The following is a 27,260-nucleotide window of genomic DNA, read 5'->3' on the forward strand; positions in this document are numbered from 1 at the left end:
TTTCCTGACAGTCACAGATTTTATTGTTGTTAATAATAAAATGATGGGTAATTTTAAAAGTTAAATAAAAACAATATAAAAAACATTGTCACTACAGTATTATACACACACAAAACAGCTTAATACAACTGTGCCTATATCAGTTTTCTATTGCATAAAAGAATATACTTTGGTACATAGTAAATAAAGATTCTGATTTCAGCTTCAAATAGTAACTTTATATTTACTATAAAAAAATGAATTTTTAAAAAAGCAATCCTCAACTCCAGATGCAATCCCTGGCATTTTAATTGCAGAGAAAACACAACCTTGGGGAGCAACTGTAAACTGCAGGACAAATTATTTCTGACACAAATTCTTATCCAGCAGGAACAGACTGGTTTCCTAATCTTCAGGTAGCTTTTGAACACAGGCACATGCCCTCATCTCAGTTTTTCTTGATTTTTTCATTCCCATATCTTATGGGAATACATGCTCTAGAAAGTTTCACACACAGTTTCTAAAACCTCCTGCCTTGAGCGTATCTAACACCAATATCAGATTCTCATTTGTACTGCTACAGTAGCCTTGGCTTACAATTTTGGGAAAGGTTTATTCAGTGAAAAGGGAGTAGTGTCACAGCAGCATGTCCAGTTCAGAAACTCATTCCCAGGACTTTCTATAGTGCTCTGTATGGGTCAAATAGAATAAGCATATGGACCTTTTTATACCAATGGCACTGACATGAAAGCACTTCAGAGTCAAACTGTACATCTGGAGAGGGGGACTACTGTTAATTGTGGTTCATTAAAAAAAATGTAAAAATATAGGACTTGAGTGCATCTTCCTTTACATAATGTGCATTGACAATGCAAACCAGCCTTCTTCTTTTTGCTTTTCCACCTGCAAAAGAAGAAACCAGTTGAAATTCATACAACCTTAAGTTTTGCCACAGACGTGCTAGTTAGTGCTGGCTTGTGTAGGACTGCTATGTATCATTCACTGGTACATCTGCCACATGCATGATGGAGGGAGTCATACTACCTACTTTAGTCAACTAACTTAAGCCACACCTACCTTAAGTATTTAGAATTTCCCCTCTGGAGATGTCTACTTCACTGTCAGGACAGAGAGACTTGGACCCTAACTTGGTTTCTTTTTATCAGTCAATAGTTTAGGTTACTTTGGACTTCAGGGAAGACAGTATTAATATCTCCTCATGGTTGCTTTTAAGCATACAAACAGATCTATGACTCATTTACGAGACTGTACTACTGTCTGGAGTTCCCTGTGAAAGCATATCACTGTAGTCTATTCTTCTCTGCACATCAGGAATCTGAAATCCAGACTGGTGATTTTCCTTTGTGTTTGGATTTATTTATCCTTCAGCAACTGACCCGTGCTACAGCTAGGTAAGAGCTCGCTTGCTTCTCGTATGTGGTTCTACCTGTACATCATAATGATTACCTGAAATTCTCTGCAGTCACCAGTGAAAGACTACCAGAGATTCATGGTTTTAATACATGAAGATGCCACAGCAGAAAATGTATTTACAGTATTATTCACTTGTAAATACAACAGCTCTGTGGCAGCAAACAACTAATGTCACTACTGCTCAGGCTTCCCCTTACCAATTGTTCAGAATCCAGGCAGCCATGAATCGATTACTATTAGCCTCAGTAGAGTCAAGGTATGACTAAGCTCCCTAACTTTCCATATCCATCTTGCTTTTTGCTTACATGACGCAGCACTCAAGCTTTCTGGATGAAGATTTTTCAGTCTTACCTTTGGCCTTTGGCTGACAGGATTTGATTTCACACTTCCTGATGTAGCACTTACAGGTGAACAAGGTTTGCTAGAGTCTCCTACAGACCTGCAGACATTCAAAATGAGATTGAAAAGGCAAAAAATGGAAGTGACTACTAAAATTATGTCTCAGATCTTGAGTTAGGACCCCTCATCAATCGTCTTCAACACACGTATGTCATCTGTGTTATGTCATATTGCAGTCATTTTAAATACAAACAAAGGAAGTTGTGAAAAAAACTATTGGATCTTCATCCCTTTCCACAGAACTGTGTGATAAAGTCAGGGGAAGTCTGTGAAGCCAAAGAAAAACACAGCAATTTTTCCATTGTTTTCAATTTCTGCTGCATGGGCCATCAAGACACTACAAAAATGAAATAGTACAGGGTTAATTTTACCTTCTTATATTGGTCATACTGGCAGGGGAAACACTATCTTCTTTGGTGCTATCCATAGCAACTGCCACAGGAATAGACACTTCAATTTTCCGCCTTGCATTTTCTAGGCAATAAATAATAGCATTGCAAAGCATGCATTTCATTTCCCTATTTTTGAAGGGCAAGACATAACTGTTCACAGTTGCACAGACTATACAAATCAGACATAAAACATCAGGCTAACATCAACCCCATACCCACTCTCTGAAAATGACAGATATCACAAGCAGACAGAGCAACTATGGACAACATGCATATACATAGAATGATTCTTTAATGGATAAACCTTCTGGTTTTTGGCACTCAGAGGCTTTGAGACTTCTGATTTCTCTACTTTGTTCCTTTAAGATTTTACTTTTTGTGATGAATTTATGTTACAACAGCCATAGAAGTGTTAAAAATGTTATGATCCCACTACATGAGTAACTTCATATGCACCTGTGTGCATGTGCACACATAGTCTCTCCTCTTCCTCCTTCCTCTCCGCCTTAAATCCTTCCCCTTATACATTCTCTGTGGTTTAGGAAAGGGGAAATGGTGGATGTCCTAGACACAGCATGTATACGTGCTCACACACAGTCCTGCCTGTAATTACAATGACTCAGTGAAAAAGGAAAGCAGCCCTCATCTGCTGGGAAGTATTTTTGTTTATAGGTACACATGGCAGCTAATCTATGGATCTTGAATCAGCAAGAATATTCTCTTCACTCATTTATCTCTTCAGATGACTGGAAACTCAAGGACACACTAGTACTAGCAGTAGGTCAGCAAGGTAGCCTGATGGAAAGAGTACCCAAAAGACCAAAAACTAAAGTGTGGTTGAAAACTGGCTAACAATTCTGCCATGATTTTTACAAGCCTGATGGAAAGTCTTTTTCTAAAAGACCCTCCAGCAGAGAGGACTGATTAAAAAGCCTAATTATGCCCACCAGTGACTATGTAGCGGAACTGTTCAGCAGGCAAGGACATAGCAAAGTACAGATTTACCATGAAGCATTATATTTGCAGCAGACCAATTTCTAAGAAACTAACTTTAGGAGAAGTTTAGCTGATGTATTTTTAGCTCTCTGAAGTAAAGAGTGTTTGTACCACATGGCCATTAACAGCAAGTGTACTGCTGACCACAACTGTTGATCCAATCAGGTAAGGACAGAGAATTCGCAAAAGGGGAAAAACATTGTCTTACTAGTTGTTGGGTTATTTTTTCCTCCTGAAGCTGGATACTCACCAGTGCAGTTTAGGGATGGGGGCAGAACAGGAGTTACCGTTGGAGGGACCTTATCAGCAGCAGCTAATTTCTGCTGGTCTATGAGCTGCAACAGTTTATCACGTGCCTCTGTACTCTGACGATTCAGCTCTGCTATTCTTTCCTCCAAGCTCTTTGATACCAGGAGATGAGTCTACTTGGACAATTGGAAAATTACTTCAAATTAAAAACTTACAATTTGCACTTTCAAGGAGAGCATGCAATATATTTCAAGTGCTTCTACGCATTTAATTTTCAAACTGAAAGTAAACATCATTATATAGCACCTCCTGTGAAAAATCTTATTTTGTCCCTTTCCCTGTCCTGTGTCTAGGTCCTAATTGACTAAACACAACAATATTTTAAATTGGTCTTCCTACAAATAGGAAAATAAAGCTATTGTCTGTATTATTAAAAAAAAAAAAAAAAAAAAAAAGAAAAAAAAACCCTCAACCATCCAGTAATTGGCCATAATTCAGAAAATATTTAATCACAGAGACATATTCAAGATGGTGTGGGGAAGTAAAAGCAGATGTCTAGCAAAAGTATCCTGGAACTCATCTTAAAACCAGGTTTTCATTCACTTTGACCCATTCCTCTCACCCTCTAGTAATTGCTTCCACAAAAACACCACTTTAAAAAGTTTGCATCATCTTGTACAACTAAATGGCTAAACATTACACAATATAATACAACATGGAAAGCAACAACACTCTCAGCCTACACTTACATGAGGAAATTTAAAATCTTTAGGATCCTTAATTGAACAGTAATTCAGCCACTGTGACGGAAAAAAAAGACAGTAGCGATGACAGGGGTTAGGCATTTCTGTGATGCTAACTCCACTCATTGGGACGCTTAGTTGCAGATTAAAGGTTTTCTATGAGAACTGAAGCACTCAAATTCTGTCTTTCCCAAAGATTATGGGATTTTCGCCACACAGCAGGACAGACAAGACAGTTCCAACTTGTACATACCCTATAATCAAGTATTTGCCACAGATGTACTTGCACCACTTTTAATCTCATGGGCTTTTGGGTCCCACTAGCAGAAAAGATGTATGGCATGGATTTAAATGCATCTTTTACAAGCCTGACAAGAACCTGTGGGTTGGTGCAACAATTTCACTGCTTATATTACTCAGTCTACAACAGATATGCTGGATCATGTTGCAATCACACCTCCTTTTTTTTCAGCATAATCTTATCCTAAACTTACAAGTGTGCTGCACACCTGTGGCTTTTCAGCACTCATATACAACATGGGCCCAATATGAGAAACTACTGTTGAGCTCCTTAGGCAATGGTAAAAATCAAAGTCTCCGAGCAAATGAATGAAAAGAGTATTCGGTTTTCTACTCTTTTCCTTAAAACAGGCAGCCTTAAAACAACAGACACAGCCTTAAAGCATCAGTAAGCTATAGGAAAGCAGCAGAAGGAGGAACCCAGTCTTCCTTTTCTGTTAAATTCTCACCTGTTGTTGTGAAGAGTCTGGACTAGGATTTGCATTTTGCATTGGGTCTGGCTGGCGTAGGCAATCATTTGTGTCTTCTGAGAAGCCTATGAATCTGCTCAGCTGAGCTTTAATTAGAGAGTTCTGCCGTGTGAGCTCAGCTATCTGTCTCAGCAGATCACTGTTTTGAAATAACTCTTCAGCTGTGCTGTTTTTTCTAGTGTCACCTGGGCAGGGCAGACTGATTTTCTCATGGGAACTCTCCAAGTCTTTGTCTGCAGGAGGAATTGCTTGCCTTTGAAAGGTAAGGCAGTTTTCCTCAGTTGTGCTCTGCATTCTCAGGGAGGAAGGTGAGCTCTTTTCCTTGCATGGTTCGCTTTTGGTGTTTTCGGGAGGCTGAGAAATGGCTGTACACACTACAACCAAGAAATAAAGAATGGTAAGAAAAGAGACGTGATCCTCATCGAGGAAATTAACAGTGACTTTATTGTATCAGGCTGGTAATTATCAAGCAGGAACTTGGATTTTAATATCTAGCCTGAATGGTGATAAGTTATGATCAAAATCATGCTATGCAAGACTCTGCTGCAAGAACTCACGAAGTTTAATATTTCCTATTGCAAATAGTTTTACATTTACATGACTTAATTAGGGATTGAGAGAGAAGTCAGAGAGCAGAAGATAAATTGGTTTGAATATCTTAGCTGATAGATCAAACACTACTTAGTCCTCCATTCTCCACAATCCAGTTACCTTACCTAATCAACTTTGTGGTTTAGTTCTGATATTTATATTGAGTTGGTTACAAAACTTTTAGAATAATAAAACAAAATAATACGGGACTTTTGGCATAATAATAAAGTAACAATTTATTTAGCCCCTAAGAAGGGGGAAGTTCTCGGGCCAACAAGCGTAGTCAGGTATTTTTACGGTCCCCATTAGCAAGCCAATAATACACCACAGACACATGACCAAATATGTTGCAACACTGTCAGCTGCTACATGTTAAGCCCAAGTCAGACTTTCTGACCAAAACCAGATTTTCCATATTTTATATACCAAATAGCCCATTCCTTCCCAAGCTTTAGCTTTTGCATCTTGAGCAGAGCATGACGTTTAAAAATTTACACATAGATCTGTTTTATGAATACTTTTTCATAAAGAAACATTCAAGAATTTTAACACTTGTTGAGCCATTTAGCATCCTTACCAGTCTTACAAGAGTAAAAATGCATTTCTCACACAACTATAGTGAAGCCTAGAAATACGGTTTTATATTCTTGTTTCAAGTGACAGACAACATCTGACAGTTCTCAATGGGACTGAAGCCAGATGATATTCTTTGGAGAAAGCTGCCTTTAGTTCACTTCCCCTGATTCATATGTGCCTCCTTGCAGCACAGGTGACCACCAAAAGCTTGAACTAGATATAAACTTTCAATTGTACCGCCAGCTCTTTAAATTGAAAGGACTTTTGGGTTAACTTTCTGACTTGGAAAAGACTTAAAAAGAAATGCTGCTGAAAGGGGGTTAAAAAAAAAAGAGGAGGGAAGGCACAAACGCCCACTACTGTGCCCTGCTTCCTGTTAACAACCAGCAAGCCAGCCATAGATATAATTATCCACCTCTCAACAACAGAGGTTTACAGGGGCCTAGCAATTCAGTAAGATGCATGTGGTTGCAATGACATTTGCAGGAGGAAACAGCCAATTTTGAGAGTCACAAAGCATGGTCCCTTCATTAAATTTAAATGAGAAATATCATCCTTAATCACCCTGATGAACCTTCTTCCTCCCAACAACCAGAACTGAGCTACTGACCTATAAAAATTCTGAAGCCTACAGATACTGACACAAGTGATAAGTTATGATCAAAATCATGCTATGCAAGACTCTGCTGCAAGAACTCACGAAGTTTAATATTAATCCAGTTGCCCAGCACCACATAATTTCACCTAAAACTTCCTCAGCCCACTTCCTGTGTATTAAATGAAATCCAATGGAAACCTATTCCCAAAGCTTTTAGAAAAAGCTCTGCTGGGAAGATTGTCTCAAAGTAAGAGTATGCAGCCTACAGACATCCCGGTTTGTCTGCAGCATGGGCTGCAGAGGCATTGCATCTCCAGTCTTTAGTGGTGCCACCGTTAAAGGTGATGGAAGCTGGATTACACCACCAGCAAATGGAAATCTGAGATGATGTGCTGTATGTCGCAGACAAAGAGCTATGGCAGATTGTATAGAAGTGACAATCAAAACCAATACAAAATAAAAACGCCAGTCTGGATTGCCACTGACAGGACTGCAGACAGTAGATGCAGAACTGCAGGAAATAGAAAATCTAGCAATAAGCATAGAAAGAAAGAAGTGCATAACTGGGTGCAGAAGTAGGATATTCCAGTGAAAGGGCCAGTGCATCTAAGCATACAGATTAAACATTTTCCATATACAATGCATTTCTAAAGGTAGCAAGAGATTGAAATAGTAACACACTACACAGGCTCTCTCTACTACAGCCAGAGAGATCTCACCATTCTGGAGGGGAGACAACTCCTGGCTGCTCTTCTGCCGGGGGGGTGACAACAGCACAGCTGGCTGGAAGATGTGAGACGGCAAGCTTCTACCAGCTCCCACATCACCTGAAGCACCTGACCTCTGGAGAAACTTCAAAGGAAGTTCTTCCTGTGGGAATTTCAGCATACTTTCCCTGTTGCCTGTATCAGCCCTAGGCTCAAAATAGCTCAAATCAGGTTTTCCTAAAGAGACAAAGCAGACAGAGAATTAAAAAAAAAAAAAACAACAAACAAACAAACAAAAAAAAAAAAAAAACACAAAACCAGAAAAAAATAGTTTTTAGTACAATAGGGAAAATTCTCAATAACAACTCTTATGTTTGGGTATCTAAAAAGACAGACTAGAGTATGTTTCACACACACGGCTAACTTCCTTCTGATCCTCAGGTACAGAGCTCTTTCACTGGAACATAACACAATTTTTTACTGGCCCTAAGATCAAGAAGAGCTCTTATACATAGCCTCACAATTTCAGGATACTAGCAAGAGAACTGTTTGTAGCCCATGCACAAGACTTACAGATGGGTATTTTTATGAGCTGCATTTTGTAATATTCTCTTGAGAAAAGCAAGCCTACATACTTGTCATAATGAAGCTATATTATAAATTTGATGGCAACAATGGTGGAGTGTAAAAGAATTCAAAGCTTTTTTTTGAGCTCTCTGATGATCTTTTTATGATTTAATTCAAATCAGGGATCTCTTCAGTAAAAAATAATCACCACAATTATTCTTCTGTATTTAACCACAACTAGCTTGTGTCTATATTGCCATCTCTTTTGAACATACCAGGGAGGCACAAAATGAATAGCATTCAATCAAAGTTGTGGCTGGCTGTGAGACCACAATAATTTTGATGTGCTTCCATCCATTGCTCTATCAGTGCTATCTTTGAATTCTCTCTTCACAGTTTTGTTCAGGACGTTTGTTCCCAAAAGAGAAGTTAGTGGAAAATTAAGCAGAACATACCTGATCCCAAAATGCAAGAGAAAAAAAGCACCCATCAAAGGCAAAGAGCTAGAAGAGGCTGTTCGTGTAAGATACTGCTTGTGGTTCACACAACTGACTGAACTTAAAACCTGCCAGCCACTATTCAATGACCATTGCAAGAAATAAGAAATATCCTCCTGCCCTCTTTCACTGCACAGAGCTGCATTTCCAAACATCTTCCTCACATGCTATTTGTCACTGGGATATGGCCCCCAATGTTCTCTCAGCCACTCCTGTCTCTCCAGAGAAGTCCTATGTTAACTTACACATGGTTTCTGTGCTAAAACTTGCAAATGTTTCACATCCAATCAGATGCCTTAAGGGTAGAACAGATCTCCTTCTGAAGGAGGAAGAAATATTTTTGTAACTTTAGGAAGCTTTCCTCTCAGGAAGGTGCCTTTTCTCGAGAAGAGATACCAAGAAAAAAAATATTTGCAAATTCTAGTCTTGCAGAATTGTTGTATAGGAAGGTAGGGTTTTTTGCTTGTTTGTTTTTGAGGGGTGCTTTTCCAACTGGGTTTTATATTTTGGGGTAGGATCTTTTATTTGCTTTACAAAGCCTGGGTAAATCACAAAAAAAAAGCACAATCTGGTATGTGGCTTATTCCTGAGAACCCCAAAGAAACAGACAGAAATAAGGTTTTTGACCACGAAAATGTCCATAAACCCAATATTAACTAAGGAATACAAAAGCTCCAAGGATTCTTGGGATTCACAAGGAGTTACTGACCTTGAGAGTAAAAATGATGCATTTAAGCAATCAATCGGGGAAAACAGTTGGGAGAAAACTCCACAGCAAAAGAATGTAAAATTATACAGTGAAACATGTTTGTTTAGTTTGGCCATCAATACTACTGGCTTAGCATAGCCTGCGTCTATTTTATATGTCACTCAACTGGTCATTTAACTCTGATATAAAGTCACAAATATCAAGAAACAGACTTTTGCCTGGCTAGTTAAGGTGCCTCAGCAGCTGCTGTTTCTGATCAGCAGCGACCTCCAGTGTCTTATGGAAGAACCAGTCTCGTACTGTCAGGCTGCTTCAGCAACAGAAAGCTGGGATCCTGATTCAGTTGGGTTTGGGTTTTCTTTGAGGATCCTCAGAATAATTCTGACTTTGTAAACCATCTTAATGGCTGAAGGCTACTACTCCCCTCTTTTTGTTTGTGTTTTGGTTTGGTTTTCTTTGTTTGTTTGGGGATTTTGTTTGTTTGTTTGGAGGTTTTCTTAGTTTATTTGATAACAGATTATGTATCACTTAAAGCTCAAGCCCAGGACTTGGCTAAATGGTTAATCTTGAAGTCCTGATCCAGACAGAAGGATGCCAGTGAGGAAGGAATACAACCTATAATATTGTTTAAAAATATTCTGTAGCAAATTGCTTGTGCTCACAGCAGAACTCATGGCATCTGAATTTCCAGAAGTGAGATTCATGCTCACACATGAAGTATTTATTCAAGTAGGCATCTATTAAATACTGAATTTTCCACTACAGGGATAAACTAGCCACAACTCCCATTTCATCCTTTACACATGCACGCACACACCTTGGCTGTTCACTGGACCTTTGCCTGCAATTCCAAAATGGTTTAGACTTCGATCTCTTCTGGGTTCAGCCAAAGGGAGGCCTTTAAATGCTTGTGTGAGAGAGATCAGCTGTTCATCTGTTACCATCCTGTATTCCTGAAGCTTCTTCTAAAGGATGAAGGGAAAACAAAAGATAAAGACACACAAATCTGCATTCCAGCAACAGGATTTACATTATATACCAAAGGCAGCTCTGAGAGGAATTTGGTCTCTTAATACCACTGCATCGATTTGTTGAGATTCCAATGAAGTATTAAATACTTGTGCCTCCTTGTTTCTCATTTTTTTTCTCTCCTGCCTCAAATAAATCCATTTTTCCTTTTTCCTAACTTATCACCCTACTTCCTCTCTGACACAGCTTTATCGCTTCATTCCCAATTGTAACCATTGAACAAATCTACCTCCACTGCAACCTGAAAAAAATAAAAATGTAGTATTTTATCTAGTCTACTGTGTTGCTCCAGTAGTGTTAACAGCATAGAAGCATGGAGGCAGATACTTAAACCTTTAGATTGATAAAGCAAAGCTCAGTTTAATGGAACCAGCATTTCCCTTAGGCTTTAAAGTTAAATATCATACAGGAAGATAAAACGTTGACTTTCCAAACATTCCTCCTCTCCTCCTGCCATACCTGCTATTATCATTCTCAGACTCCTCATTCAATTTTATAATTTTCTTTCTGATCATTGTTAAAATCTCCTGAACACATGACAATGCACCTCAGCACACATTTGCTGCACAACTCAGTATTCTTTGTCGTCTTGAGGCAGATGGGGGCTCAGTACCTGTATAATAGTGTTTTCTTCCCTCACTAGAAGTATTTCTGCAGTCAGAGCATCAATCAGTTCTCTATGTTCATTCAACATCTGCTCATGCTGCTGTCTCATCAGCTCTTTCTCACGCAGCTGCATTTCACTCTAAAGAGGGGTAAAAAGTTAAAAAACTACTATAAGCAACACAGATTCATATTTGGAAACAGGAACAGGTCCGTATCACATCACACTGCAACAGCTCTTCCCCTTTTTGCTAAACTGACTCCATTACTTTCACAATAAAATCCAATTTTCAGGGTTTGAGAACTGTCAGGGAGATTACTGTTCCTTCTTTGTTACTCCAGACACTGTAGGAACATCCTTGTTCTTCCGCCTTTACAACTTTTACAGGCTGTAACTACAAGCATTGTCTCTATGCACAGATAGCATTTTGTAAGACACTGAATCCCCACGCAGTAATCAAATAACTCCAGGTGTGCTGATGCTTGCCATTATCTTGTGCTACTTGTGCCTATTCTTTAGTTTTCTTAATTCATTAATGAAGACAAATTTGGCTAAATAAAGTAGAAAGTAGTTGCTTTCTAATGTTTTCCCTCAGAGAGACAAAACGTTCTAGAGGGTTTCATTTATATTATTTTTTAAAGACAAAAAGGTTTATTTGTGAAGTGATCTACTTGAGCATGAGGCAAAAGATCTTACTGTAAAGATCCTCTTGCCCTCAAAAGCTGTAATCAATCTATTATTTTAAGTTAGACCACTGCAGTAGCCAGGCTTCCTGTACAAGACACAAGAGTTGGTTCCACCTCTAATGAGTATATGGAACACACAATTGTCACTTTTTGGACTACTGTAGCTAAAAGAGTAGAAGCTACAAAGTCACATAAATACATCAGAATTAGAAGATTAAGCTCTTCTCCAGAAGGTTGACTGCATTTATTCAAAGGAACCCCTGAACAAGAGAACTAAATCCCATCTCCAAAACACAAGAAAGCCTGAAAAGCAATTGGGGTACTCTTTTCTGCTGCACAGTCAAAATTAGAGCAGGATCTGCCCATAACATTATTTTCTATTTGTATTGGGACCAGAAGTGAAAAACCACCAAGGAAGAAGTGTTAAGACACAACAGCTCTGCAGTCACATAAAGTGTATGAATAAATAATTTTGAGAATGAACCAGATACTGTCACTAGACACAAAGGCAGATACACCTCCTCTCAGCACCAAGACAAGGCATCCATTTTCTGGTTCTCTTCTGCCTAGAGAGAACAGCTTTTCTGTATTGATCGAAGTGAAGCAGGCTGGCACAGAAAATGGAAAAAATGTACGCAGTCTTAGCTTTTTAGAAACCAAAGACAGCACAAAATAAGAACTTTAACCCTAGTAGCACTCATAGAATTGTTTAGGTGGTAAAGAGCTTCAAGATCATGAAGTACAACCGTTAACCAAGCACTGCCAAGCACGAAGCCCACTGATGCTGCAGGATGGACCCAATGCTCTGGAGAAGCTATTGAATCTACCAATCCTATGTTGCACTAACCTAGTCTTGGAAGAAAAGCTTTAAAGCTGATATGTGTCTTACATTTATGCATGGGGAGAGTGTCAGGATTAATATCTACATACATTCATTCCTACTATCAGGTAGGATTTGGGTCTGGTATACCCTGAAAGAAGTATCATCATTCCAGCCCATTGCCAGCTGCAGTTCCAATCATGTAAGCTTTATTTTAACACTGCATCAGAACACACAGAAGCAGAGACAGAATGTTGCACCACAGATTAATGTAGTGGGCATATACCCTAACGTTTTGCCCTGTGAGTTTGGCAAGAAATAGCAGAATGGGGGAAAAAACATTCTAACATTTGGTAGATGGCATTGAAAATTAATTTAGGAATCAAGTCAGGTTCATCCACTTCTCTTTAAAAATTTTATATAGCTTGGCAAACATTTCCGACGTTTCTTTTTTCCCTTCTCTCTAGCCTCTCCTACATTCATCAGCTTCTTCTTGTAGGAGTGGATCTTTTAATCGCTTATTGATACAACTTTCATAAAAGATTCAAGTTTCTCTTCCTACTTTTTATACATAATTTTGAGAATAAATTAAGCAACATCCTTTACTGTAATTCTTCTGCGTTCAGCTTTTCTGCAGCAAAGCTGGAAAATATTTTTTTTCTCCCCAGAAGAGGAAGGAAATCTTTCTAGAGGCTTCAAAACCTCTTAAAGACTGGTGGTTTACCTGAAATCAGAGCCTTTTAAAATATCTGCTGCAAAGTCACTTTCTTGAAATACATTGCCAGCTATAATTCAGGCATTGGAACTTTGGTAACTCTCCTGGCAAGGCAAGACAGATGGTCCACACGAGCACTTGCTTTTTTCCTACCATCAGAGGGACCAGCTTTTAGGAAATACTCAGACCAACTGTGATTCTTCACAGCAAATTCTGAAGTCCTAATTGTAATTAAAGCAGAAAAGTCACTGAGCGGTAGGGATGCACGATGTCTATCTCAAGCAACCCTGAATATGCATAACCACACTTTGTATCTTGAGCAACTTCTGCATATTTCTACTGGTGAATTTAGATAGTACATCTAAAAAAGTTGCAAACAATTCTGCAAGCAACAATCAGCTCCTGGAAGAAAGGAATGATAATACATCTATTAAAGTAAAAACAACATCATAGAGGTGCTCAGTAAAAATTTGGAATACAAATAAGTTAGCATGCATCTTTCAAAATAAGTAGTCTCCTTAAACACTCAGACTCCTTGGCCTCCAGTCTGAACAGAACAAAAGCTCTTAAGATACAATGAATGTTACATTCATAAAGCAGAAATTAAGAAAGAAAAAAAAAAAAAAACAATTGACAATGAAAACCTGGAGGGGTTTCAGAGGAAGCCTGAAGGTAAAGAATAACTCATTTCTGTGGAACATATATTAAAGACAATCTAAATAGGGCTATAATCGTGATTATATTTGCAACGTTAAATTGATGTTATTAAATTGATGTTTTGCCAATAAATGGAAAATATTCTATTGGAAGTCCAGAAGATTCTTCCCTGCAACTGTAAAAGAACCAAATTTAATACCCTGCTTTGGTATTACAACTTTAATAGAGAACGTGCATTCTTAACTTCTTTTAAAACATAAAATCTTCTCAGCCAAAGTCCATCTTCTGATGCTCATGGCTTTTCACTCTTGAATTGATTATTGACCATCTGTTTCTGAGACGGGTCTTAAACTAAATTTTTCCATATAGATTAATTATAGGCTAATATTAGGAATGAGGCTGCACCTTGAATCCTGTGTTCAGTTTTGGGCCCCTCATCATAAGAAGAACGTTGAGGTGCTGGAGAGAGTTCAGAGGAGGGCGACGAAGCTGGTGAGGGGTCTGGAGCACAAGTCTGATGAGGAGCAGCTGAGGGAACTGGGGCTGTTTAGCCTGGAGGAGGCTCAGGGGAGACCTTATCGCTGTCTACAACTACCTGAAAGGAAGTTGTAGCATGGAGGGTGTTGGTCTCTTCTCCCAAGTAGCAACTGATAGGACGAGAGGAAATGGCCTCAAGTTGAGCCAGGGGAGGTTTAGATTGGATATTAGGAAAAACCTCTTCACAAAAAGGGTAGTCAGGCATTGGAACAGGCTGCCCAGGGAAGTGGTGAAGTCACCATCCCTGAAGGTGTTTAAAAGGCATTTAGACAAAGTTCTTAGGGTCATGGTTTAGTGCTAGGGTTAGGTTATGGTTGCACTCGATGATTCTGACGGTCTTTTCCAACCTAAATGATTCTATTAATAATATAACCAGACAAAACCCCCCAAATTTTAAAATAAGTTGTTTTTTTCCTCCTTGTTCATTATATACTCTGAAAAGGAACCAAAATAGAACAGTGCCACATCCATTAGGTTTCTGTTGCCTTTGCTATGAAACGGAGCATAGGGATTTAGATAACACACTCTGCTATATCTATTAAGAGTACAGAAACTGTCATAATCTGCTTCAAAATTTCACACAGGCCCAATGAAACTGTGAGCCACATCTACTGCATCTTGAGTAGCTCTGGACTAGAGATTATAAACCACACTTTTTTCCTTTTTTTTTTTTTTAAAAAAAAGTTATACAGGCTGTCTTGTTTATGGAATTCCACTGATCTGCAGCTGTGCACTGCAATAATGAGCACTTCAGGTCATTCTTGCTGAAGTTGAAATTGAAGTTGCTGCTATGGATAGGAAAAGAAAGCTAAGGAATGCCCCAAAGAAAACTGGGGATTTGGGTCCACTGCTCTAGTAACAATAGCATCGCCTTTAGAAGGCAAAGGTAGAAAATGAATTTGTAAACCAGGCTGTAATTAATATCCTGCTACAACTCCAAACATATTTAAATAATAAATTAGAAATTTCAATTGCTATTTTCTACTAATAGCCACTGAAAGACATTCATTGCAGTCAGCTCTTCCCTTTTCATTAACGATACCCATTTCTAGCAAACTAACAGCTTTAACTCTTAATTACATAAAATCCAAATAATAAAGAATGATAATCAGACTTCAAAGTAAACTGATTGGGAGCCAGGAAAGACCAATGTTCACATTTGTAAAGTAACTTTATAGCCTTTTTCTCTCACTCTAAAGAAGCAATTCAAAGTCTTCTCACCTCTTTGAGATAGCGCATCAATCGACAGAGAGCATTCACCAGTGACACGGTAAACCCGCTGAGGCCTTCACTTCTCTCAGTTTTTTGAACCTCACGGCCTGTACATCGCTCGTATTCCTCCAATTCATGCTCCACTTCATGTATCATGTGGTTGAGAACATCTAGGCTGGATATGTTGCTGCTTCGAAGATCAATGGCAATTGAATTAGCTGGAGAATCAACTCTCCTCTGTCTTGCAGAGTTCTCTGCAGCTTGTTTTCTTTTCACTGAGAGGGGTGAAAAAAAAGTCATTGGAATTTCATCTTGTATAGAAAGCTTTGCAATACCAGTTAAATTATGTTGTTTATTGAAGTAAATCAAAGGAGAGGCCCTCTCTTGCCCTAAGCTAAAATGGACCATCAAAGAATAGCCCCAGACTTTCCAGTTATTTTCAGACCATCAAAACCCACATTTTCTGCCACCATTTTACTGCCTTTCAAGTATGATTGCTTGGTGCTTTTATCTTAGATACCTGTTTATGTTTTCCTATTTCTCAGTTAAAAGCATGGAAATGGTTTGCCAGTGAACAGTCCATGAAAAATATCCGTTTCTTTCAGGTCTCATATTTAGTGAGCAACTCTTTTACAACAATCATTTCACATTAGATTTTGTATCTAATGTCAGTTCCCACATACAAATGCGTGTAGAATATGGGGACCAGAACACCTCATGAGTCTGTACAGCATAGAATAGAAAGGTATATCAGAAATAGAAAAGCCCTGCACAGGAGAGAACTCCATGGCTAGCAAGGTAACAGGCAGCATCAAATGGACACATTTATGGTTCCCAGATTCTTACGAACTTTGCCAAGGAACATACAGAATATAGGGGAATATACCACACAAGGGGCTATGGAATGTCCATCCTTAGAGATGCTCAAAACTTGGCTGGACAAGGCCTCCCCTAATCAAACTTTGGAGTTAGCCCTGTGATGACTTCCAAAGATCCCTTTCAACCTGCCTTTTCTCACAATATTAAGGACCTTGATCAAAGGGAGATATGTTGTATTCAAAAGTACTGAACTTTTTGCTGCGATATGCTTTTGTTTCCTTGAGTTTGGGTTCAGCACTTGTCTCACAGTGTAAGCGGAGTCTATAGTCTCTCCTTCATCTTCATTCTGAAGTCTTGAATGGATTCTCTTGACTACATTGGTAGCATTGAGGGCTGATTTAAACACAAAACAAAATGCAAAATAAACACATGAAATATTTCAGTTATGTTCTTAATAGTAATATGTTATAAAGTGATTCCATTAGAAGAGCTGGCTTTTTAGTCTGGAAATTTATCTGAGCCAAATTAGCGCATCTCTGTCTCTCACCCCCACCCAGAACAGGAATTCCAGACAGGACCCTGTGAATGGCCTAACAACCCTCGAAAGGCTGTGATTTGGCAAGTCCAACCTGAACGATCCAATGATGGAGAAACAGTTGTTGGAGTCAAAGGCACATTTGATTCTTGTGATAAAGTAGTTTTTCTCATATCCTTTTCAGCCCACAACTGGGAATTCACCAAGGAATTTTCTTCTCTCAATAATCGAAGTAGCCTACATTCAAAACAAGCATAACAGTGAATTGTAATAGGATAATAGCATGATTCTAAATCAACTGTACAGTCTAGGAAGAGCATGTCAAAATATCTATAACTGCTCAGGTGAGTTCCCCGCTTGCATTCAGTTGCGATCTAAGCGTTACAACAAGGCTTTTCCCTAGAGTTCTGAGGTGAGAAAAGGAGTGGGAGAACAGAAAAGGTAACTTAACTGCACTCTTGCAACACCCTTTAACTCTATTTCCAGTATTAAGAAGGTGGAAATCTGAATGGATATATTTGTACTGACCTATCAGAATTTATGCTGGATTTGAAATGCAGAGAGTCATGGTGTCCATCTTCTGATTGATACATTGATAATGCTTCCTCTTCTACTTCATTAAGAGCCTTTTTAGGAGACATTAAAGAAAACAAAAGGGTCTTCAGAGCACTTTCGATTTATCTTTAGAATGGAGATCAATTTTCTGAAATTTTTTCAAGAAAAAAAATCCAAAATATTTGTTTCAGTCTCTACTTCCAAAACAAAATTTTAAAAAAATACAAAAGAAAGAAAGGAAACACAACCCCCTGTGGGAACAGTTTTAGCGCCTAAGAAACACTAACACTGGCAATTGTCTCTGAAAATAACACGGATAGTGATTAATTCAATATCCAATATTTCATGTGGATCATTTATATTATGTAAGAAAGACCACACGTGCTATAGGATAAAAAAGCTTTAAAGACTCTAACAAAACAAAGATATAGCAGGCAGAAAAATTGAAAAAGCCACATAATAATAGCATTTCTAACATTTCAGCCATTTGACATCACAACCTAAACAACGTTGTAATGAGATCTGCTATACTCTATTCTGTGTGTAAAATGCAACCAGAACAAAATACAGTCCTATGTACCAGATTCATAGCAAAACTTAAGCAAAAAAAAATTGAAATTAGGGCTCCTCAGGTTTATGTGCTTCTGGGTAGGCTTCACCAGATAGCTTTTAACTATGATTTTTCATAGGTACATGAGGAAAATAAAATCTCACAAAAGCTCAGCACACAACTATCAGTACACGTGTTTTTTAAAAATGTAAGCCTATCCTGCAGCATGCATCCAGTGATACAGCTTATAAAGACATTAGAGTTAACTCTTCACATTAAAAAAACCCAAAAAACAAATACCACATTAAAATACAAGAGCAATACTACAACTCAAACTGCAGATATTTGTGCAAGACAGTAGGAAACAGAATTAGAGAACCATGAGAATATGACACCACTACTTTCACACCCACAGCCCTCCTGTTCTTCATCAGTGATCTGATTTCTGGGAGTATCATATTGCCTGTTCTCAAATCAAAGTGAGCATTCCTGGTACAACTCATGTTATAAAAAGAAAACAGAACACAAAGCAAATCTAAATGAAATTTTGAACAAGTGTAAATTATTTTTAAACTTTTTAAACAATTCTAAATAATTTTAAAAGAATGTGAAGTACTAAAAGTTAAATTTGTACGACTAATCAAGGCCGTGGAGTTAACTGGGGTAAATTTACACGTGTGTTATAGAAATAAATTGGAGCCCAACTGGCTATGTCCCCATGTATGCAGACAAAATTAGAAAATCAGAGGCATATTTTGATATGTAGCAATTAGTTAAGTAACACAAGAGTTGTTTTCTTTGTCTGTAATTACTTTGCGCTCTTGCTGATAATTCCAGAATTTAAAAGGGAGAGCATGGTAATATGAGACCATCTATGAGACATGTTTGTTTTTCATATTCCAATGTTAAGAAACAAACAAACAAAAAATAATAATGATTCCCAGAGTCTCACAGAACAAACTAACATACATAGAAAATGGTGTTAAATGGAGGTTATCAACATGGTATATAAAACACAAAAGACAGGTTTGTCTGCTTGGAAACTCTACCTTTGAATAATCTTACTTTGTGCAAACAAAAAAGCCACAGGACATGCACGGAACAGAACATAGACTACCTGGGAATCCATTACAGTGTCACTAAGGATTGAAAGCTGATTGGGATGATCACATTTTTGTACAATGGGTCCTTGAGAGGATTCTGGGTCACAGTTAGGAGCCACTGTTACATTAGGGAAACCTAGAGGAATTGGACAAAACATGGAAGAACAGATGACTCAGTCTGTAGTATGTTGCGAGAACTTTGTACCAAAAATCAAGTCCTTGTACTTTGCACAAAAAGGTTCACAGGAACGAACAGCGCTTTAAACAACTGCCGAAGGCCAATCATAGTTACCGCAATACATTCAGCCATGTATCAGGCTTTTGTCCTTCTCACCTGTGTGAATACACTTGTGCAGAAGCAGCATGTAGGATGAAACAGTCATTATATACAAAACAGAACAGCAGCTTACAGAGAAAAGAACCTAAGCTTAAGATTTCACATGCAGACAGCCAGTTCTGCCCTCCAGCAGCGTAAGGATCCACAAATCAGGATAAGAACAGAAGACACCTTGTTTATGAATTGCTAATAAATTTTCAACAATATCGAAGAGCAAGCAGTCAACCCTTGTAGCAATGAGAATCAAAACCTCTGAAATGACTCCAACTGGTGCTCTGTATAGGTCAGTAGCTTGGTTGTGGAAATGGTGTCAGATGTCTCACAGTAAGAGATACAAAATTCCAAAATGTACTGATACAGGGGAAAAACTGGCCAAGACTCATACTCCCCTGCCATGGGAGGTGTTATCCTCATTTGTGTTTCATCCAACATGAACAGGGTCAATTGTACTATATTAGACAATGAGATTAAAACAGTTGAAAAGAGTACTTTGCAAAGTGAGACTAAGAAAAGCAAGAAGATTATCTGAAATGTACTAGCACATATAAACGAGATGGTCTACCTGTTCGTGTGCGAGGAGCATTCCCAAACAAATTTCTTGCCACAGCCATAACCTGATCAGATTGTTCCAATACATCTTGCAAATGGTATTGATCAGACAGAATCTGAAAGTATAGCGTATAAGGAAATATTTCATACTGAGCAGACCAATTTTTCCTTTGTTTTTTTGGTTTTGTTCTTCAAAACAGTTAGCAAGAGAACAGCCAACAAGACAATGTTTGCAAAGTTGGTACTGTGCAATTAGATCCTAATTAAGATAGATCAGAAAACCATACTTCATTCTGAGTGATTAGAATTCACCTTGTTTTTCTGAAAAATTAAACAGTTATTACTACTAGAGCCCTCATCAGCACTGACTCTTTCTTTTTAGAGTCAATCCTCTCACTCACTTCTCCTTCTTCCGGCTGGACACAAACAAGAAGCTGGGTGTTTACGATACACTCATCAAAATGAAGACATATATCTGGCAATTAAAAAAAAAATACAGTATGCATCCTCAAATAATTTGATCTCAATGTTGTTGAGTCAAAGAACACTTACCTATATCTGACAGACACTCAAAAACTGCACTACTTGATTAGATCCAAACCAATTCAGGCAGACTTGTTTCATTCAGCTTGACTATTGAAAATCCTACATAAAAATTAAGCCACAAACTGTCATAAAAGTTTCAACAGATATAAACACAGCTGACTACATCTGGCATCAGAAGGAATCTCCACACATTTCTCACAAGGCACAGCTCCTGTATCCAAGGTCTTTCTCCCCCAGTATTTGAAGTCCATCCCTGGCACCACGACAGCTGCCTCCTAAGGAGAGAGGTCATGGGGTGCAAAGCAAGAGGCTTTCAGCTACGGTGAGCTGAACGGAGCTGACTGGGGACGTGGCTCCATGGGCAGAATGTATCTCAAAACTCCTCTCTGACTTGTGGCTCCATTCACAAAGCTGGAAATGGCAAACTAGTAAAATTATATCCCACAATCTGGGAGGAAGGTAGTTAAACACCTGAGAGGAGACCAGATAAGTAATTGACCTCCATGGTTAATCAAATTTAGCCAGAAGCACCGCAAGTACTTTAGAAGATCCCACAGAAAAGACAGACTTGTGTTTGCCCTCCTACTCAAAATTTGAACAATTTTGCTCCCCCAGGAATCATAAGAGTGGTTGGTCTCCAGCAGTTTCAGAGCACTATATGCTGTTATCTCCATAGTGTTTATTTCAGTGTTCATTGAAAAGTTTGCTGGTTTATATTCAGGTTCACTGAAAATTCTACACAGTGGCATTTCACCTGTTTCCCCACGTCCCCTATTTTACTGTCCTTTGTTATACCAAAAAGTTTCCCCATATACCTAGTTTCCATGTCTTTCTAGTCTTTTGAGCCTGAATTACACTGCATTATATTATGCGTTTTCTCTTAACCAATTCAGCAAATCAGTGAATATTCATCTTTCATCTCACACATCTGCTTTTCCAAATCACTATTCAGTTTTCACACTTGATATTAACAAAATCTAGTCTTTCCATTTAGCCATCTGATGTCAAAACAATGCAGGTTTTTAAACAAAATCATGCCAGATCTGCAGAAGGGAAAGAAAAAAAAAGTTTACCTGTCCCAAAACACGATTCCTTTCCCTAACACAATTAAAACTGAAGTGATATGTTTAATCAGACAAAAATTATTCTGATTAATTTGTTTTTATCCTCCCTACTAGATCTCTTCCAGTATTAGCAGCTTCCTAAGATTCACCCTCCTGCTGAACATGTTACAAACATTTTTAGAGCATTGCTCACCAAGTAGATTAGCTCGCATTTGCTTGTAATCAGCAGAAAACAAAGTGCTATCAGCTTCTAACCACTCTCGGCCCACTTACATGCCCTCAACAAATTCACTGATTGCTGTACCTCATTCCAGTTTAGTATCACCTATGGATTATTAAAATTAATCTTCCCTCCTGTTTCAGATTGATACTACAGATAATTAAACAGACTAATACTAAAACCTCCCCACTATGATAACCCACTCACCACCTACCCTTCAGTGCAACACATTAGCATTACTTTAAAAATAAGTTGTTATAGGACCAATCAGTGTGGTACCTGCACATTCTCAATCCACAGTTACAGAGATGAACACATATAATTTTTTCATTCAGATTTTTAGGCAAACCAATCCCCAAAAGATTAAATGTTTGCTTATCCATTTTACAACTTTTGCTCTCTTTTTTTTCAACCTACAACTACAAGAAGAAACACACTGGAGGCAGCATCTTCCTAGCTTTTGTTCCTGAGTATTCTGCAGTTGAGTAGGATTCAAGGGTCTTAGGAAGCTACACTCTCACAGCAGCAAAGAAGAAAAAAAGATACTACGATAACAGAGCCTGTTAGGAAATACAGACTGTCTTAGCCTATGTCCAGACCTGATCTTATTCAATTATTGTGCAGGCACAATCGAGAGGCTTGCATAAGCACGATAGAGTGGGATTACTGTGCAAGTTGGTATACTGCTCATATAGAACTCGCTTAGCATAACTCACTTAGCGTAAGTAACTAAATTTGCTGCAGACTTAGGCTGCAAACTCTGAACTTTCAGCTAGACATGTTGATCTTTTTACCTAGTTAAGCAAAGAAGGGCCCTCAGAGTCAGTTCAAGCCACAAGGAGCTACAATTGTCAGCAGAAGCTGCATCCCTAGAGATAAACAAAGGAACAGCATGTCTAGAGATGAGAAACAGTGAGAACTTACTGATGTTTTTGGCTGTTGCTGCTTTCAGCTTTTCAGGGGCAGGTGCAAATAGCAGCTGAGAAGGAGAACAGACAGGCCAGCACCTAGACTGACATCCAGTCTGGTCAATGAGAGACAACCAACCACCCGCAGGGACAAGAAACAGTATGCCTGACAAAAATAAAGGGACCTAAAGAAGAACAGTGAGACTCCAAACTTAATATTACAATTGGCCCAAATGGGTGCATGAGAGGTGGGGAACTCAGATTGTAAAGGTAGAATTGCCCAGGGATTTCTTTGTCCAGGGTCCCTCTGGAGGCACCCAGCTCAAGCTGCTCTCTACCACTGTACCTTTAAAAAAATTACTTAGTGGAATTTTTGGAATTCATGCCTGAGACTCTGTTTCGGGAAAGCCAGGGTGAAAAAACTTCTTTAAGAGCACAATACCATTAACACAAAAATTCTACTGTGACTGCAGAGAAACAGGTGTCAAATAGGAAACAAGACCGTGATCTTCAATTCTAAGTACTTTAATTTCTGTCTATGCTTGAATGTTCTCAGAGATCAGAAAAAGACTTATGAAAATTTACAACACACAAAAAAGAGAAGAGGCCTGTGATGGTTAATCCACTACACATTTACAGGACTACTAAATCATGCTTATTTTAACTGCAAGGTGAACATTGTTCATCATCATTCTTTACCAACAATTCTCAGTTTGTCCAAGTGCTGATGAGGCCTGAAAGCTCACGGCTATGATTTGGGATTAGTTTTCAAAGCAAGGAGTCACCTGCCATGTGAAACAAAAAGATGTCTACCACCAAAATCCCTTTTCAGACAGTGACAGCTACTGTCTCTGTTAACTTAGGTTTGCTGCTACAGTTCAATATTCAAAAGCAAATTAAACAATATTGATATTTTCAGTCAGAGTGCTTCTGAATGCCTAGAGAACAAACACTTCAATTCCCAGATGATAAGCTTGTCTGCTAGCAGCCATAGCCCCTCAACCTTTGTTGTGTCCATTTTCCTTCCAGAAAAGCTCTTAGTTACCAATTTCTTGCCTCATCCTTTCTGCCTCTATGACTCTGCATTTTCTCTGTTTAAATAAGCAATGGCAGATAAGGATGTCCCTCCAGAAAGATAAATATTCACACTTCCATCAAAGAAAAACATTACGCAGGAGGGGGAAAAGGCAAGATAACAATAAGAACACAAAAAATACACATTATTTTCACAACACACAGTTTAACTCTGCAAACAGTTCCTGTTCAGATGCAAAGAGGTCTGCAGAATTACAGAAGGCACAGCCAGGCAACAAAGGTGAAATGTGCAACTGTATAGATTGGTTAATATGTTATACAGTCTATTTCAATCATTGCACTCACAGCATATAGAGGAAGGACAGTGTACAAAGCCAAATTGTCCAACAAGAGCAAATGTTGACCTATGTGCAAAAGATGTTTTCCACTACTGCTGCAAATCATCTGCAGCAGGCTGAAAGCGCAGATTTAGCTCTCACCTCACGCATCAGATTCAATTTCCTTTTCTCCACTGAATCAGCAGCTAGTTGGTTTTGCTTCTTCCAATTTCTTTTCAGTGCTTTCTCTTGCAGTTCCAGATGTGCCAGTGCTTTGTTTTTTGATTTGTGTATTTCATGGCGACGCAGCTTCATAAATGTGAAAGAAACCATTTCAAAATCAGGGGACAATCTAAAGCAAAATTTGCAGAGTAACACTAACAAGCTCTTCTTTATTTTTTCATTAATGCACTGAATATTATTTATGTTAACTTCATAGTAGTACAAATGACAGCCTCACAAACATCCAGAACTGCAAAATGGCATAAGTACCAGCCAAATTAAAGTAGCTCAAAAGGTGAATGGGGGAAGTCTCATAGTTTCCATCTCTCCTACACCACTGACTCAGTAATAGTTTTCTCAACTGTAAAAGGAGGAAAAAGCAAACACTACCACCTATTATATGCATACAAAGACATAACGCATTTTCCTGATTTAACGTTGAGGACAATCATCAGAGATATCTTCTCTCTTCTTCTAACAAAGAAATGTATATACATTCAGTTTAAATAGAAATAAAATATGTGAGGTGCTTGCTAAAGTGTCTGGAAACTTATCAAGCCAACCACTTATAGAATCAAGTCCCTTTCTGCTACTGTGCCCATCTGTCTTGATGAAACTGTCAAAATTTATAAGCAACAACAGTTCATGTTGCCTATTTCATCCTGGTAATCTGTGCTACCAAGGAAAGTGAAATGGAAGTCACATATTTTGTAATGAACAGGTCATTCAGTATAAAGAAATGATGTTAAATTGTTTAAATGAAAATTAAGTACCTTCAGAACTGGAAAAAATCCTAAAATAAAGCAAGTCGTTCAGTCTTTCCAGCAGAGATGAGACTTAACTTCAGCTGCTCCAGTGAGCTTTTATGTATTTATGTTTTTATGCTTTTATGACAGTATACACTTTACTGAAATAAAAACTATTGCTACTGCTTCCCAATGGAAACAGAAAACTGAAAAACACCAACTGGTAGAGCTGTAGATGCATGATATCATAAACAAAGAGCTAACACTAAACAGCCAATATTTTCAGAAGCTTAAAAATGGAAAATAAACACTGGCGGAAAATAGCCCCATAAGTACAGTAAACACTTATGCCAGGTAAACAGTTAAACCTTCTTGCTATAGGGAAGGAACAGTGATTGCTATTACACTTACAATATCCTCAGGAGTTGCGCGGTGGACTGTCAAATCATGGACTGTGCTCTGCAAACAGGAACCAGAGAACAAGTCAAAAGCCAGAACAAAGGGTGAACTGGATTATTTTCAAGTTTCATTTAAAAAACCCTCTAAACTACAACATAATTAGCATACAATTATACAATGATGCATTATTAATGGCATTGTAAAGCATGCCACCCTCAGCGAGTTGGGCAATCCTCAAAAATACCCTTATCAAGACTGTAAGTGCTCTTCAGCCTAAAGCGTGGGCTGCCAGCAGGGAGGCCCGTCCTCAGGCAGGGTTATATATACATCTAACACCTATAGGTATCTAACCTAACCTCAAGCAAGGTTAGATACAAAGCTGGGAGGCCTAACCAAGGAAGCAAGAGGCATCATGCACACGCAACTGCCCCACACAGCACCTCCTCCTCACACAAATCCCCACACAAATGGGGTCTCTCCAAACGTGAGCCCCACAGAGAAAGCGGTGACCTCTCGAAGCTCCCGCCGGCCGGCACGTCCGTGGGCACGGGGCTTCCCGGCCCTTCCCCAGCTGGTAACAGGCCCCAGTGTCACCCAGCCGGAGCAGCCCCACCGCCGGTCCCGCCTGGGCGCCCGCAAGCCTGAGGAGGAGCGGGAAGAGCCGCCGAGGCCGAAGCAGGCCCGGGGCCCAGCGCGGCACCCGGGAGGGAGAAGCACTTACGTCCCAGTCCCGCTTCACCGCCGACGGCTTCCTGGGGCCTTTTCTGCCGGTGCCGCGGGGCCGGGCTCCGCGCAGCAGCGACATCGCCGGGCCCGCCGGGCGGAGAGGGCGGGAAGGGCGCCGCGGCAGAGGTTCGAGCAGGCCGCGCACACCGCCGCCCGCCGTTGCCATGGGGACGGAGCTGGTTCCTCCCCCCCCACCTTTTTTTTTCTTTTTTTTTCTTTCCTTCTTTCTCCCCGCCCTAAGGGGAGGAGCGCGGCAACGGCTCTGTCCACCCCGCGCACCCCCAACCACCGCCGCCCCCGCGGAGAATCCTGGCTCCCCCCGCCTGAAAAGGCGTCCCTGTTAACGTCCTCCGCAACCTCCCCTACCTCCCCTTCCATCTTCGCTAACTCGCACCTCACACCGTGTTCCCGCCGCCGGCCCCTCACACGCGGGTGGGTGTCGCCGTTGCCTGCGGCTCCCTCTCGCGTTTTCTGTGAGGAAACAGCTTCTGGCCCTGCCCGCCCGCGGGCGACACCTCAGGGGTGCAGAAGAGCTCCCAGCCCCATGAAGTAGGGCAGTGCCTTGGCAGATACAGCTGTGTGCAAAGGGGACTTTCTGTCCTCCACATGAGCCGGTCCTATCCATGTCACTCTTCAATGCCTTCCACCTCTCACCTTAATTTTTCCACACACTTGTTTCATTAATATCCCTCCTCACTGCAAATACCCTCCCAAGCCATCTCTCAATGTCCCTCCCAAGAAGCCTTGCAAATTTCACAGAGTTGGAAGGAACCTCGAAAGATCATCTAGTCCAATCCCCCTGCCAGAGCAGGAACACCTAGATGAGGTTGCACAGGAATGTGAACAGACAGGTTTTTAATGTCTCCAGAGAAGGAGACTCCACAACCTCCCTGGGCAGCCTGTTCCAGTGCTCTGTCACCCTCACTGAGAAGAAATTTCCTCTCATATTTAAGTGGAACCTCCTGTGTTCCCGTTTATACCCGTTGCCCCTTGTCCTATCATTGGTTGTCACTGAGAAGAGCCTGGCTCCATCCTCATGACACTCACCCTTTATATATTTATAAACATTAATGAGGTCACCCGTCAGTCTCCTCCAAGCTGAAGAGACCCAGCTCCATCAGCCTTTCCTCATAAGGGAGATGCTCCACTCCCTTGATCATCT

General features: G+C 39.6%; 1 protein-coding gene across 4 annotated transcripts; it reads right to left on the reverse strand.

Annotated features, from left to right (window-relative positions):
- Window positions 1–26,738, reverse strand: SPICE1 (spindle and centriole associated protein 1). 4 transcript variants are annotated; one of them, XM_021292645.2, is made up of 17 exons: window positions 26,493–26,738; window positions 25,385–25,432; window positions 24,168–24,314; window positions 19,929–20,031; window positions 19,044–19,165; window positions 17,350–17,447; window positions 16,916–17,058; window positions 16,539–16,679; window positions 15,477–15,742; window positions 10,850–10,981; window positions 10,025–10,172; window positions 7,447–7,671; window positions 4,942–5,336; window positions 3,451–3,622; window positions 2,184–2,286; window positions 1,765–1,852; window positions 1–882 (listed from the first exon to the last, which is right to left on the reverse strand). In XM_021292645.2, the coding sequence occupies exons 1-17, from the start codon at window positions 26,721–26,723 to the stop codon at window positions 829–831; spliced, it is 2,616 nt and encodes an 871-aa protein (XP_021148320.2). In that variant the 5' UTR covers window positions 26,724–26,738; the 3' UTR covers window positions 1–828. The 4 variants fall into 4 exon arrangements, 3 of the variants coding, with proteins under 3 accessions (XP_021148320.2, XP_013223743.2, XP_064933711.1); XM_013368289.3 differs by lacking the exon at window positions 26,493–26,738 and adding an exon at window positions 26,094–26,300; XR_010475651.1 differs by lacking the exon at window positions 2,184–2,286.
- Window positions 26,739–27,260: the final 522 nt, after the last annotated feature.

This window comes from Columba livia, chromosome 1 (assembly GCF_036013475.1).
Source record: "Columba livia isolate bColLiv1 breed racing homer chromosome 1, bColLiv1.pat.W.v2, whole genome shotgun sequence".
NCBI classification, from domain to species: Eukaryota; Metazoa; Chordata; class Aves; order Columbiformes; family Columbidae; genus Columba; species Columba livia.

Excerpts from the sequence above, each read along its gene's own strand:
- SPICE1 (XM_021292645.2), bottom strand. The coding sequence starts at position 26,723 with ATGGATAGGACCGGCTCATGTGGAGGACAGAAAGTCCCCTTTGCACAC. Across the intron at positions 25,433-26,492 it reads CGGCGGGAACACGGTGTGAG|AGCACAGTCCATGATTTGAC; the intron begins GTGCGAGTTAGC and ends TCCTGTTTGCAG. Across the intron at positions 20,032-24,167 it reads AATTGAATCTGATGCGTGAG|ATTCTGTCTGATCAATACCA; the intron begins GTGAGAGCTAAA and ends CTATACTTTCAG.